The following is a 12,735-nucleotide window of genomic DNA, read 5'->3' as shown; positions in this document are numbered from 1 at the left end:
AGAATGAAATTTTTAATCTTCTTTGTCAGATTTTTGCAAACGTTTGAGACTTCTTTCAAAGAAAGACTACCTAGCTTAGATGATGAATGAGTAGTGGACTCAAACACACATGACCCTACTGTGAATGTTTTTTACAATCAAGATAGTTTTATTATAATGTTTGTGAGGAAAAATTTAACATTAACTTTGAGCAAATGTTAATCTTATATATAACCGACCAAAATTTAAAAACCTAATAACAATCTATAAATTTGAATAAACAAACACCTATTAATTAGTATTTAGTGACAAAAATTAAAATTTTAATTCATTTTTGAGTTACCAATATCATGATATACAAATGGCCAAGATTTAAAAAATAAATAACAAATTTTAAATTTTAATAAATAAACACCTACTAATTAGTAATTAGTGATAATTAAATGTTGTAAATAGGAGAATTAAAACACAATCTGATAATAAACAACATACTAAAATTTCAAAACTGTAAAAGTTCAAAAACAAAAGTTATGTTAACTCAAAATTTACAGCTTATAAGAAACTGGAAAAGATTAATAATAATAATAATAATAATGACAATAACAATATGTTTCGAAATCTAAGATTTCGAACCATAATAAAGTATGCCATTTTAGCATGGTTTTTATAATTTTTGTCAAATATCTTAACGCTTTAATGTATTATAGAGATTGTAGGCAGACATTTTATTCTTTGAAGTTATTAGAAAAAGTTTTACGTTGTATTTATTCTGTTCTTGAATAAGAATTTCGTGATTTTTATAACATTTTTTAAAGTTAGAGTGATTTAGTTAAAAGATTTTAAAAATACGAATAAAAAAAGAAAATGTAGCTATTAAATATTTTATTGGTCATGGTTTGGTGGCTATTTTAAATCTGGTCATATTTTGTTACAGTCTCTATACCACGTGGAATATCTAATAACAAGATTAAAAAATTTGAATTTCAGATCTGTTAAATTTTGAGTTTATTACATATGAAGTAATGGAGTATTCAAGGGAAAGTTCACAAAGAAATCAAATAACACCGCATCAGTTTACGTTGTTAGTGTTAACGAAGGTTTACGTGAATATTTGTGAAGGAAAAAATACGCGATTTTCAAGAATGATTTGGCAAGACGGTATACAAATCATCAATTTTTTGCCCGATTTACCTTAAATTTTTAATATTTCAAAGTTTACTTTTCATTTTTTTTATTAATACTTAGCTTATTTCTTTTTTTAATCTATTAGTTGTTAAATGGTCGGCAGTGTTGTGTAGTGGTAAGAACACTTGCTACACCACTCATGAGGTCGTGGGTTCAATCCCCACTGATCTCATGCTGTAGCGCCCTTGAGTAAAGCGCAATAAACGGTATGAACTCTTGCTGAGCCAGCACTTAATCAGCAGTATAATAATTATAATCTATAAAATATCCCAAACTGCTAAAGCAACTCGAGACTGGGTTGGAGTAAGTGATGTTACTTTATGTTTAAGTCGCACATTTAACTTTTCCACATCGAGGATAAATTTATACAAAAACAAAAAAAATAGAGATTACAAAAAGTTATATATATATATACAGTTTTTAATTTATTGCCTTTTTAAGATTGGACAAGTAAAAGGTTATTTCATAAATCTTTGTTGTTTTGGTTAGATCAATCTGACTGCAATTTAAAGGTACATTAACACATATCTTTTCTTGGTTGTTTAAAGTAGTCAAAATGTATAGATTATTAAAGTACAAAAAGGTCTAATATTAGTAAAAAAAGAATGTTTGTTTTTATAAGAAGCAGCATGGTGTGGTGGTCAGAACACTTGGCCTAACTACTAGGGCCTTGGTTTGATCCTCACTGCTCTTATGCTGTACTTTTCTTAAGCTGAGCCAACACTTAATCAGCAGCTTAACTGTCGGGCAATTATAATCTATATTATCTCAAACTGCCAAAGGCAACTCAAGACTGGGTCGGGGTAACTCATGTTATTTGACTTTTTCACTTGAAGAGTACAAAAAATAAAAATTAATTTTATCAGCATTTTTTCAAAGGATTTTTTATTTCTTTAACTCTTAAAATTACAGGAGGTCTTAAGAGTGGTTGGACAATGTTCAAAAGTGTTGTATATTGCATTCACCAACGCTTTGGACGAAATATGTTGCGAAGAAACCGAAGGAATTGCAGCGATGGAAACTTTGTTCTACAAACTTGATTTTATTATTATAAGGTTTACGGAAGAAAACACACTACTAAGAAAGCAAGGAGTTCTTGGTACACTTCTTAAAAATTTAGATTTTAATTTGTGTATATATATTAAGAAACTATTTTTTAAAAGTTGAATGGCATAGGCGTAACTCATTTTACAAGAAGCTATAAATTGTGCCATTAAAAAAATATTAATCTGTTATCAAAAAATATATATATTTGACAATAATATGTATTAACCAAATGTAAGTAATTTATTAACATCTATATATTTGCAATAGCTGTTTATTTATTTTCATTCAGGTTTATTTTTTCGTAAGATGTATTTATATTATGAGTGCTTGAATTTTAGCCAGTTGAGGCCTTTCTATGACGAGATTGTTAAATATTGTGCTCAACATATTCCTACTAAAAAGGTGGGTTCAAATATTCAAGTTTTATGTTAAGTAAATTCTAAATAGCCTTTTGAATTTTTTTTTTTTATAATTTTTTTTATTTATCTTTGATGTAGGAAGGTCGACTTCATGACCTTAACATAGTATAACATTAGTTACTCCAACCCAATCTTGAGCTGCCTTTAGCAGTTTTAAATATTATTATATTTGCCCGATAACTAAAAAAATGATAACTTTTTAATTGTTGGCTTGGCAGAGGTTTATATTGTTTATAGCACCTTACTTAATGGCACTTCAGCATAAGAGCAATGGGGATTGAACCCAGGACCTCATGTAGTGAAACCAAATGTTCTGACCACTGCCGACTAAATTTCAAAACAACATTTTTTTAAACTTTTACTAAAATAAATTTTTTCTCCAGACTACAGCAAGAAAAGTCTCAATAAGTACACCTGGAGCCTCGGACGGTGATCCTGGAGGAGTGGATGACATGGAGCTTGAGAGTCAGAGTGAGATGGACAGTAAGAGCAGTAGAGAGAGCATTGGAGCTGATCTTAAACCATCTGATCTTAAAACAGAAAAGTATGTTGGTTTATTGTCGTTGTAAGGGGTAGATTTAAAGTTTTAATCACTAAATTACTAGTTGATATTTGTTTTACAGCGCTTTATTTATATACACAAATATATATATATCAACCACTAAGCTTCATTCTATATAGATTATAGTAGCTTACAGGCTAAAGTTGCTTTTACCATTAAGGCCTAGTATATAACCCTACTATTATTAAACTGTTCACTGTTTTTTGGGCTTGGCAGAAGTTAATACCTGTGGTCCACTGCATAGTGTAAGAGTCAGAACACCTGGCTTTACTGCATGAAATCCTGGATTTGATCCGCATTAATTCTATGCTGTAGCGTCCTTAAGTAAGGCGCTATTAATGCCCGGTGTAAACTTTTGCTGAGCCAAACCTAAATTAGCAGCTTTTTTATCAGGCAATTATAATTGTTAATTTTCCAAGCTGTCAAAGGCAACTTAATGCTTGATTGGGATGGATGTTAATCTATGCGCCTAAAGTTGACCTTTCTACATCGAGGATTAATTATTATACGAAAAGTGAAATAATAAATTAAATATCGCTTTTTTTTGTATAAATATAAATTTTGTAAAAATGTAACATTTAGATCTGAAGAATTTGATGTAAATGATTTCTTAACCGAACAACAAGCCGATTCCTTTTTCCATCAACAAGCAAACCTGATTGAAAGTAGTGAACAGCATGCTATGCCTCCCAACCAGTTACAACGAAAAATTACCCAACTTTTAACTGACAATCCACACCTAACTGAAGCTGTGAGTAACTTGGATTTTTAAAAATAAAAACCGTTTTTTATTTTTGTTAAATTCACCTAAAAACTAAAAAAAATGTATTTTATATCCGCCATTTTGATTACTTTTTTTGACTATTTAAAGAAATGATTAACCTATTTTTAACTTGCCTCTAAAACTAAATTTTTTAAGAATGTAAAAGTAGAAATTGGTTATTTGCGTTTATTTTAGCATTTTGTGAGTTATTTGAATAACATGAGGGTGAAAGAAGTGAATGGATCTTTGGACAGTCTTCTGACTTATTTTATACGGCACAATAACACAAAACTAACTGAAGATCAATTTGGAAGAAAAAATGAGAAAAATAATTCATTTCGGTAAATAATCAAATCCCTTAATAAAATTGTTTTAACTGTATAAAATGTAGAGTAATACTATTTGAAATAAATGTAATTTTTTTTAGATATGCATCTTTAAACCTGGCCCTTCTACATATGGGATTTGATCACAAGAACCCAGCATTATGGGCAGTTAAGGAGGCAATTCAACTTTCCCAACATTCACACGATCCAGTTTGTTTACAACATGCAATGGTAAAGTTTAAATTATCAATGACAACACATCTAAATTCTCCTTATAAATAAAACTTCATAGTGCTGTGGTTAAAAGCACTAGTTTAGCAGTAATTTTTACATCGGTTAATGATCTGGCAATATTGAATTACTATGTCTATCAAAATTTGCAACACAGAAAACCAAGTATTAAGTATTTTTATTAATTGTTATTTTAAGAATAATTTAGCAAATACATTTTTCAGTCTGTACTTAGTTTTCTGGGCCCAAAACACAACGAGAAGCAACTAACAAAAGAAATTATACTGCCTTCAAAAAAATTAAATCTAGTAGTAAGTAATGCACACAAAGTTTTTAAGAAGTAATTGTCGTATAAAAAAAAAAAAAAAATTGGCCCATTTTTATTAAAAAAACTGAACAAAAATTTGACCATTTTTTTATTAAAAATCATAACCACATCTAATGTATTTTTTTGTAAAGGATTTAGCCTATACTGCTGTACAAGCTCATGCTAATGATAGTGCTACAAAGGGGGAAGTTCCTTTCACAGTGTTTCGAAGCCTTGTAGCCGCTGATGCTTTACAAGCATCAAGATCGTATCGTAATTTCTCTCCACAGTCTAGTTACACTCACAAGGCCTCGCTGTGGAAATTATATGGAAAAAGGTAGGTTAAAAACATGCTGCAGCGTCCTTGATTAAGGCGCTATAAACGATATGAACTCCTGCTGAGCCAGCACTTAATCAGCAGTATAATTATCGGGCAACTATAATCTATAAGAGCTTGCCCTATATCAAATTCTTTTATTTTTTAAGCAGTTTTAGTACTTGCATTTGAACAATTAATTTTATTATTACTTTTGGTAATTTATTTACTTTTAGATCAATGTCTTTTTTATATTCTCTACTTGCTTTAAATGCGAAATCAAATTCTCAAATTCAAACTTCAAGTTGTGAGAATGATGTCATCAGTTTATGTCACTTGATGGAACTGTTTCATGAGGTAAAAACTTTATTATTTTGTCACTACTGTCATATTTTCGTTTATAAAATCAACAACAATCAAAAGAAATTCCTATTTTTTAAAAAAAGTTCCTTTAGCGCAAAAAATAAACAAAATTTTTTTATGTCAATGTATTTTTCTTTTTCGTTAACTATTCAATACAAGTTAGCTTGTATCATGACTTTGATTTTAAAATGTTTTTTTAGGAGGGGCATGAAGATGTTGTTAAAGATTTGATGCTGTATACTAAAACTCAATACCCACATCAAATTAAACACTCACATGTAAGTATTTTTCTATTTTATTTATCCTCAATGTGGGAAGGCTGACTTTATGCCTAAACATTTTTTTTGTATATATCTTTATCCTCGATGTGGGAAAGTCGAATGTGTGACTTAAACATAGAGTAACATCAGTTACTCCGACCCAGTCTCGAGTTGCCTGTGGCAGGTTGGTATATTATAGATTATAATTGTCCGATAATTATGCTGCTGATTACGTGCTGGCTTAGCAGGAGTTTATACCGTTTATAGCATTTTACTCAAGGGCGCTACAGCATGAGATCAGTGGGGTTTGAACCCACGATCTCATGTGTGGTGTAGCAAGTGTTCTTACCACTACACCACGCTGCCGGGTTGCAATCAAACCAAATATCTGGGTAAAGGTCATTAATATTTTAATACTAGCTTACAATAAATATATATATAATAAATCTATTGCATTTGGTAAAGAAAAATGTATATTTTTGTATTTAAAATATTTTTAATTTTTGTTTTTTTATAGATTTGGAGGAAAATTGAAGTTCGATTGTCACACTTTAGTAACTTAAGATTATACAAGTTTGCCGAGTGCATTCAGGCAGAACAAACTTTATTGTCACTCGATCGAAATGAAGCGATGTTCCGGTTCAACAAATTTATTACATTTTTATTTGCAAATTTTTTTTCATTTTTTTTTATATTTTTCTTTTTAATATTATACTTCCGAAACTTAACTTAACGTTATAACAGTTGGTAAAATACTGAAATTATTTAACAATATTTTAAAACAGAAAAGCAGAGAATTATGCAATGAATGAAGAGAAATTAAAATGTCATTTTCTTCTACTTAAACTGTTAAGAACTTCTAACAACAAACTCTCATTACAATTACAATGCAAGGTAGGTATTTAAAAACAAATTTAATTTCATGTTAATTTTAGTGTTATCTTTAGCTTAATTTGTACAACTGTTAAAATTGTCTTTGCAATATTATTTTTTTATAAGAAATTAATAACATGGTATCTGTTGAAATTAAATCCAAAATCTAAGATACTGTTGCCAGGTGTATTTTCTTTTGTATATAAACGCACCGACAGCGTGGTGTAGTGGTAAGAACACTTGCTACACCACCATGAGGTCGTGAGTTTTATCCCCACTGCTCTCATGCTGTAGCGCCTTTGAGTAAGGCATTATAAACAGTATGAGGTCCTGCTGAGCCAGCACCTAATCAGCAGCATAATTACCGGACAATTATAATCTATAATATCCCAAACTACTAAAGGCAACTCGAGACTGGGTTGGAGTAACAGTTGGTAGTCTATGTTTAAGTCGGGCATTCGACTTTCCCACATCGAGGATAAAGATATATACAAAAAAAAATAATTCAAAATCTAAGATACTGACGCCAAGTGTATTTTCTTTTGTATAATGCTGACATTTTTTTTAAAAATGGATATAAAACATTATTATACAACCGTAAATTGGGCAATGAATATTTTAAATATTACCAGTTTAATTTGTTTATGTTGACTTTAAATCATTAATACATAAAAAATACACTTTTGTAATTTATATAACCATAAGATATTTTATTTTTTAGATACATCTTCTATTAAGTGATATTTTGGGCCAGAATAAATCAGAAAGATCTTCTAGTATTGTATATGTTTTAAGAGCTCACTCTATTGCTTGTAAGGGTTATCTACATGATCTTGCTGTTGAATGCTGCCTTAAACTTGCACAAATTCAGGTTTATATGTTGTTAAAAATTATATTTTTATATATACTTAAATGAGACTTTATGTTTTTAGTTTAGTCGATAGCCTTTATTATGGTCATTATTTTATTTGTTAAAATTTGATCACAACTCTTACTTATTTGTAGTCATGCATCATTAACAGCAGTTTTATTTATTTTGTAGGTTTAAAATTAAACATATGTATGTATTTCCAACAAGCTTCAATATGTATAGATTTAAAATACTTAGTGTACAGTTCAACTATTTTTTTTTACATTTTGTAAGGTTCAAAAATAAAATCCTATAAAAATCTTGTGAAAATATTGGGATTTTGATGCACACAAATAATATGAAACTATAGAAGAAGGATTAAAATCTTTCAAGCTGTTGTAATTTGTTACTACATATTTAAAAAAAATGTAGAGCTTTATTTTTTTTTGTATTTTTAGTATTTTTCAAATTCCCCTGATCTTGCTTTAACTTTACTAAGATCAATTTCGCACGAGACCATTGCAAACGCAAGTGTTCCCACCAAAAATCAACTTATCTTAACAACAATAAGATGTCTATGGCACCAACAGGATTTACCTTTAGAAAGTAAGTTAACACGATTTAAAAAAAATTAGATTTTATTGGTTTTTTAATTTGCTTCCACTTTTTATGAAATAAATTTCAGCGCTTAATGACTGGCTTGAACTATTGTCAAAAATTAAAGAAAACACAACTTCTTATTTCATGCAGCATCGATTGGTTGTTTATTTCTTAGCAAGGTTTGTTTATTATTGTATTTTTAATAATAATAAATTTCTTAATTTATTTTATTCGGGATATTTTGTATTTAGATTGTATGATCAAAAATCCAAAAAGGTTTCATCAAAATTAAGTCAACTTTGTATCCAAAAACGAAATGAAAATGCATCGGAATTTAAAAGGTTGGATATTATAATGGATTCTTGTCAAACTTGGTTATAAATAATTTGATTTTTTCTTTTCCCCTACCCCCCAAACAAAATTAGAAATTTAATTTTGTTTAGTACCGCACATAGAATATGTTTTTTCTTATTTTTTTTATGTTTGACATTAAAATTATTATTCTTTCATATTATTATTTGGGTATTTATCCATCGTTATCTCAAAAATTCAATTACCAAAAATATTCTAACCTTTTTTATTTGAAGGTTAATATGGTATAACCATATGTTAACTTACTAAAAAGTATATATAACATAGCTTTGGGGCATAAGATGTTGTTATATAGAGAAAAAAGGCTTCCGCATTGGTTTTAAAACCACAATTTTGCCACAAAAATTTCAATTTTCCATCATATGTTTAATATACAATAAACGCAGAGCAACATAACAGTTTCAGAAAAAAAACAATTGACCGATAATGACCTAGTTTACATAATATACGAAGTATAATATTGGTTATATAAAGGTATATTGCAATAACACCTAAAGCATGTAGTATGGTATATATTCCTGTAGGTGCAGTTAAAAATGCAACTAAATTAAACCCAATATCAATAGTACAAAAACCTGCTTCATTTTGGGCTGTAATAAATATAAAAGTTATACGTATAAATTAATGTTACATTACAAAAAATGTTAAGTATATCTTGTTTTTGCATCGAAATTAAAGTTAAAACAAATATAAAAAACAATTTAGACAAGGGGCAAAACTTGACAACTGAATAATAATGCTTGGAAAAGGTGTAACGACTTTCAGGTTAACATTTTCACAAATTCAGATTAAACAATGATAATTGTGTACAAATAGCTAAAGCAAGAGAAAATAGAAATTTTATCCATTTTGTTAGCATCTTGTTAAAAGGTGTTGGACTGTTTTTAACCTTTCTTAATTTCCCACATTTTTTAGTCTATTTTTATTACTCCATTTTACTCATTTCATATTTTGTTGTCATGACTTCTTCGTCAGAATCCATGACAACAGGCAATGCAGCATCGGCAATAGTTTGAGGAATATTCTCCTCAATCCATTTTAAATCGTCATCTGCTGTATTGACTGGGACTTTATCGTAATCGGATTTTTTTCCTCTCATTTTAACCGTTTCCGTAGCTCCTCCTCCCAACATTGGTTCCTCCATCTCTTCCTCACTCTCGTTACCATCAATCATTGGAGAGTAAGCGTATCTCTGATTATTTGCGTTTGGTCGCCATAGAACCATGATAACCATCAAAATAACCGAAAATAGAATATGCCAGAAAGCTTGGTCCAACCATAACTCAGACCAGGCATAGATACAGACTTTACTTCGTAGGTTAATGGACCAGAGAATCATAATAATTGATGCGATAACACAGAATATGATAGTGTTGGAGAAATGACGATAAAGGGATAGTTTTGTTGTGTTACGTCGCAAACGAAGAGTTTTCATGGTTTGTAGCAAACTCATAAACACCCACCAGCAGATTATAGAATCAAGAACGGCCAATGGAATAAAAGTAAACATCAAAAGTGAATTTTTGTTATCAATCGCAGCTGTACTACTTCTTACCATTGCCTCAACCATTGCCAGAATGAAATAAAGGACTCCAACCCCAATAACTCGATGGAGCATAGGCCCAAGTCTTGGTTTAACAATCCCAAAACCCAAACTTACAATAATAACAAGCATTCTCGCTACTGATCTTTTGCATACTGAGACTGTTTCGGCGAATTTAGTTGCCCCAATTACAGATTTACCTGTGGTATCAACACTTAGATACTCAGAATAGAACGCTGCTTTTTCTATCATTCCAAGTAAGATAACACCACCTATCCAAAATTGAACCCTTAGTAAGTCTCTATAGTTACAAGCTGATAGAAACAACCAAATTGCGCCGTATAAAGCGTAGACGATACACATTATCAAATAAAATGTGAGCAGAGGAAATTCATGAGCTGACAAGTAACCCATTGGACCTTTCATTTCAAGAATTACATCAAAATTGAATTTATCATCTTTTTCGACATCTGAGAAAAAGAGCATCACCAAATAAACTCCTTTAAATGGCACTTTAGTAACAACATGCGGGGGTAGAGTATTACTCGGAACAACAACAGTTGTAACTTCATCCCCTGGTTTAACAGTTACAACACCGCTTTTATCATCTCGTCGACGGCGTGACACTGGCCTTGGTAGATCATGAATAGTTTCGTTATCAGATTTTGTCTTGGTCTTCTGTTGCTTCGTCTCATTTTTAAAGTTTTGCCAATTATCGTTTGTGCTTAAAAAATTAGCTTCGTTACAATGAATTAAATCACCGCCCACAAAGGACCCACCCCCAGTTGAGTTAAAGTAATAGTTAGCAACATATTGTCCATTGCTACTTGCATTAACTGGTAAACTATAGGGCCTTTGAATTAAACTTGGCTGATTTACAACTTGGTTAGGGTGGTAGCAAGTAGTACCTCTTACCAGCCAGTAAAAATGAAGAGGGTCCATTAACAAGCAATCATCTTTTGATTTAGTAATTGTTATTCGAATTGTTGATTCAGCGTAAAGTGTTTTGGTTTGCATAAATACATTTTCTTTTGACATGGTTGTGGCAAAAATCCCTTCTTCTGGGGCATTTTGGGAGGATTTTGCAATTAAAGTTATAAACAAAAGTAGGAATTGAAAATACAACTCCATTTAAATATATTTTATAATGCTTATAATTTGTAACATCAATCTAAAAACAAATAATTTGGTTTTGAAATTTAACTTGCTAGTAGGGATGGCCCTTTAAAACGGTTTTACTTGAAAATAAAATTTAAATATAGCTTATTTATGCAAATTAAATCGCCGTTATTGTAGAAATTAATTTTATTTACCACAAATTACATACTCTAACAAAATTAATTTTTTTTTATATTGAATTAAAATGTTAGAATATAATGACTTACTTAGCCTAAAATGTTAAATCTTTTATTTCATGCCTATAGCAAAATTAATAACCAATTAACCATATACTGACTTTAATATTTTATAATAAAATAACAGAATAAAAAAGAGATTCAGTTTAAAATTCAATATACTTTATGACAGTTTGACAATGTTTTGCTATGAGAAATAACCGAAGTTTCCAAAATTAAAAATTTTAAACAAACAAGCTTACAGTTTAAACTACATTTAAATCTTTATCAACTTGTTAAAATGTAATTTTAGAATATTTATGTTGTTATTTTTTCCAATATCAATTTTTAAATATTAAGAAAAATTACTAAATAACAGTTTTAAATAAATTTATTTTTTAAATGACAACACTGCAATAGCGAATGACATCACCACTGCAACGTGTCACGTCATAATAAACAGCCTGGTCACATGTTTCATTCAGTACTTCAGTAAAACAAAAGGCAGTAGATACTGGCTTCTGTTTTTGTATTAATTTTGTCAATTAAAGCCCGTATTACTTAATTAAAAATCCAAATATTACTTATACATGCCTAGTCTTATTTAATTATGATTTTTCGCTGAGTAATTTTGAAACAATTTTGTGTAAATAAATAATCACATAATAAATATGCTGTATTTGCAATAAGGCTTTAGAGTTATATATTTTAATATTATATTTGTTAAAGCGTAATTAATTACATTTTTGAAACTGTAAAGTAATTTCCGACGCCTAGAGTCAGATATTTCCTAAACTCGCTTGCACTTTATAAAACAATGCTTAAAGTTGGATTCGGTTCCCACTAATAACTTATTTCCGCATTTAAGAAACAATTACTTACTTCGATTTATTTTAAATTCTCGTTAAGCGTAGTTTAGTAGTTTAATAACAAAATAACCAAAAAAAATGTTGTCTTATAATCCGGCAACTTATTCAAACAATATTTACATTTGGAAAAAACATTAAAAGTTAGTAAATTATTTGTGTTTTTTGGTATTATTTTCAATAAGTAAATATTAATTTTTGACAACTTTCCTACGTTGGTTTTTTTAGTTAAGCCTGCTTATTGGTTCACAGTACGGTCTTAGCTAAACTTACTAACTTTAGGGTTTATTTAAATATATATTTATGTACTTTTACCATATATATACTAAGGGCTTACATTAACTAAAATTACTTTATACCTAATAATGGGTTCATATTATTTTATAAACTTAATAAATATTTTATTTGTACTTTTACAGTTTTGACACATTATCATTATTGCAATTTTTTAGGAAACGTAAATTGCAAATAATTTGTTTTGTTTAACGAAAATTTTTAAACCTAATAAACATTATATTGTAAATTTTTTCTTCTAAATA

General features: G+C 29.4%; 2 protein-coding genes across 3 annotated transcripts; one reads left to right on the top strand and one right to left on the bottom strand.

The window, feature by feature from the left end:
* The first annotated feature begins 976 nt into the window (after window positions 1-976).
* On the top strand, window positions 977-9,098 carry LOC145741913 (anaphase-promoting complex subunit 5-like). Of its 2 annotated transcripts, XM_082559599.1 has the most exons (18): window positions 977-1,137; window positions 1,606-1,676; window positions 2,077-2,263; window positions 2,501-2,613; window positions 3,014-3,174; window positions 3,775-3,943; window positions 4,151-4,296; window positions 4,383-4,512; window positions 4,737-4,823; window positions 4,972-5,156; window positions 5,372-5,492; window positions 5,699-5,776; window positions 6,276-6,397; window positions 6,544-6,652; window positions 7,353-7,502; window positions 7,940-8,087; window positions 8,167-8,260; window positions 8,333-9,098. In XM_082559599.1, the coding sequence occupies exons 1-18, from the start codon at window positions 1,002-1,004 to the stop codon at window positions 8,460-8,462; spliced, it is 2,337 nt and encodes a 778-aa protein (XP_082415725.1). In that variant the 5' UTR covers window positions 977-1,001; the 3' UTR covers window positions 8,463-9,098. The 2 variants fall into 2 exon arrangements, with proteins under 2 accessions (XP_082415725.1, XP_082415726.1); XM_082559600.1 differs by lacking the exon at window positions 8,167-8,260.
* Window positions 8,799-11,163, bottom strand: LOC145741915 (transmembrane protein 87A-like). Its single transcript, XM_082559601.1, has one exon. The coding sequence runs from the start codon at window positions 11,125-11,127 to the stop codon at window positions 9,379-9,381; it is 1,749 nt and encodes a 582-aa protein (XP_082415727.1). The 5' UTR covers window positions 11,128-11,163; the 3' UTR covers window positions 8,799-9,378.
* Between the last annotated feature and the right edge of the window lie 1,572 nt (window positions 11,164-12,735).

Source organism: Corella eumyota, chromosome 2, assembly GCF_963082875.1.
Source record: "Corella eumyota chromosome 2, kaCorEumy4.1, whole genome shotgun sequence".
Classification (NCBI taxonomy): domain Eukaryota; kingdom Metazoa; phylum Chordata; class Ascidiacea; order Phlebobranchia; family Corellidae; genus Corella; species Corella eumyota.
This window is presented reverse-complemented; position numbering and strand designations above follow the sequence as displayed.

What these genes read in the sequence shown, in the direction of transcription:
- LOC145741915 (XM_082559601.1), bottom strand. Translation starts at nt 11,127, where the DNA reads ATGGAGTTGTATTTTCAATTCCTACTTTTGTTTATAACTTTAATTGCA.
- LOC145741913 (XM_082559599.1), top strand. Translation starts at nt 1,002, where the DNA reads ATGGAGTATTCAAGGGAAAGTTCACAAAGAAATCAAATAACACCGCAT. An exon ending in CATTACAATTACAATGCAAG is followed by an intron (nt 6,653 to 7,352) that starts GTAGGTATTTAA and finishes TTTATTTTTTAG; the next exon opens with ATACATCTTCTATTAAGTGA. An exon ending in ACAGGATTTACCTTTAGAAA is followed by an intron (nt 8,088 to 8,166) that starts GTAAGTTAACAC and finishes AATAAATTTCAG; the next exon opens with CGCTTAATGACTGGCTTGAA.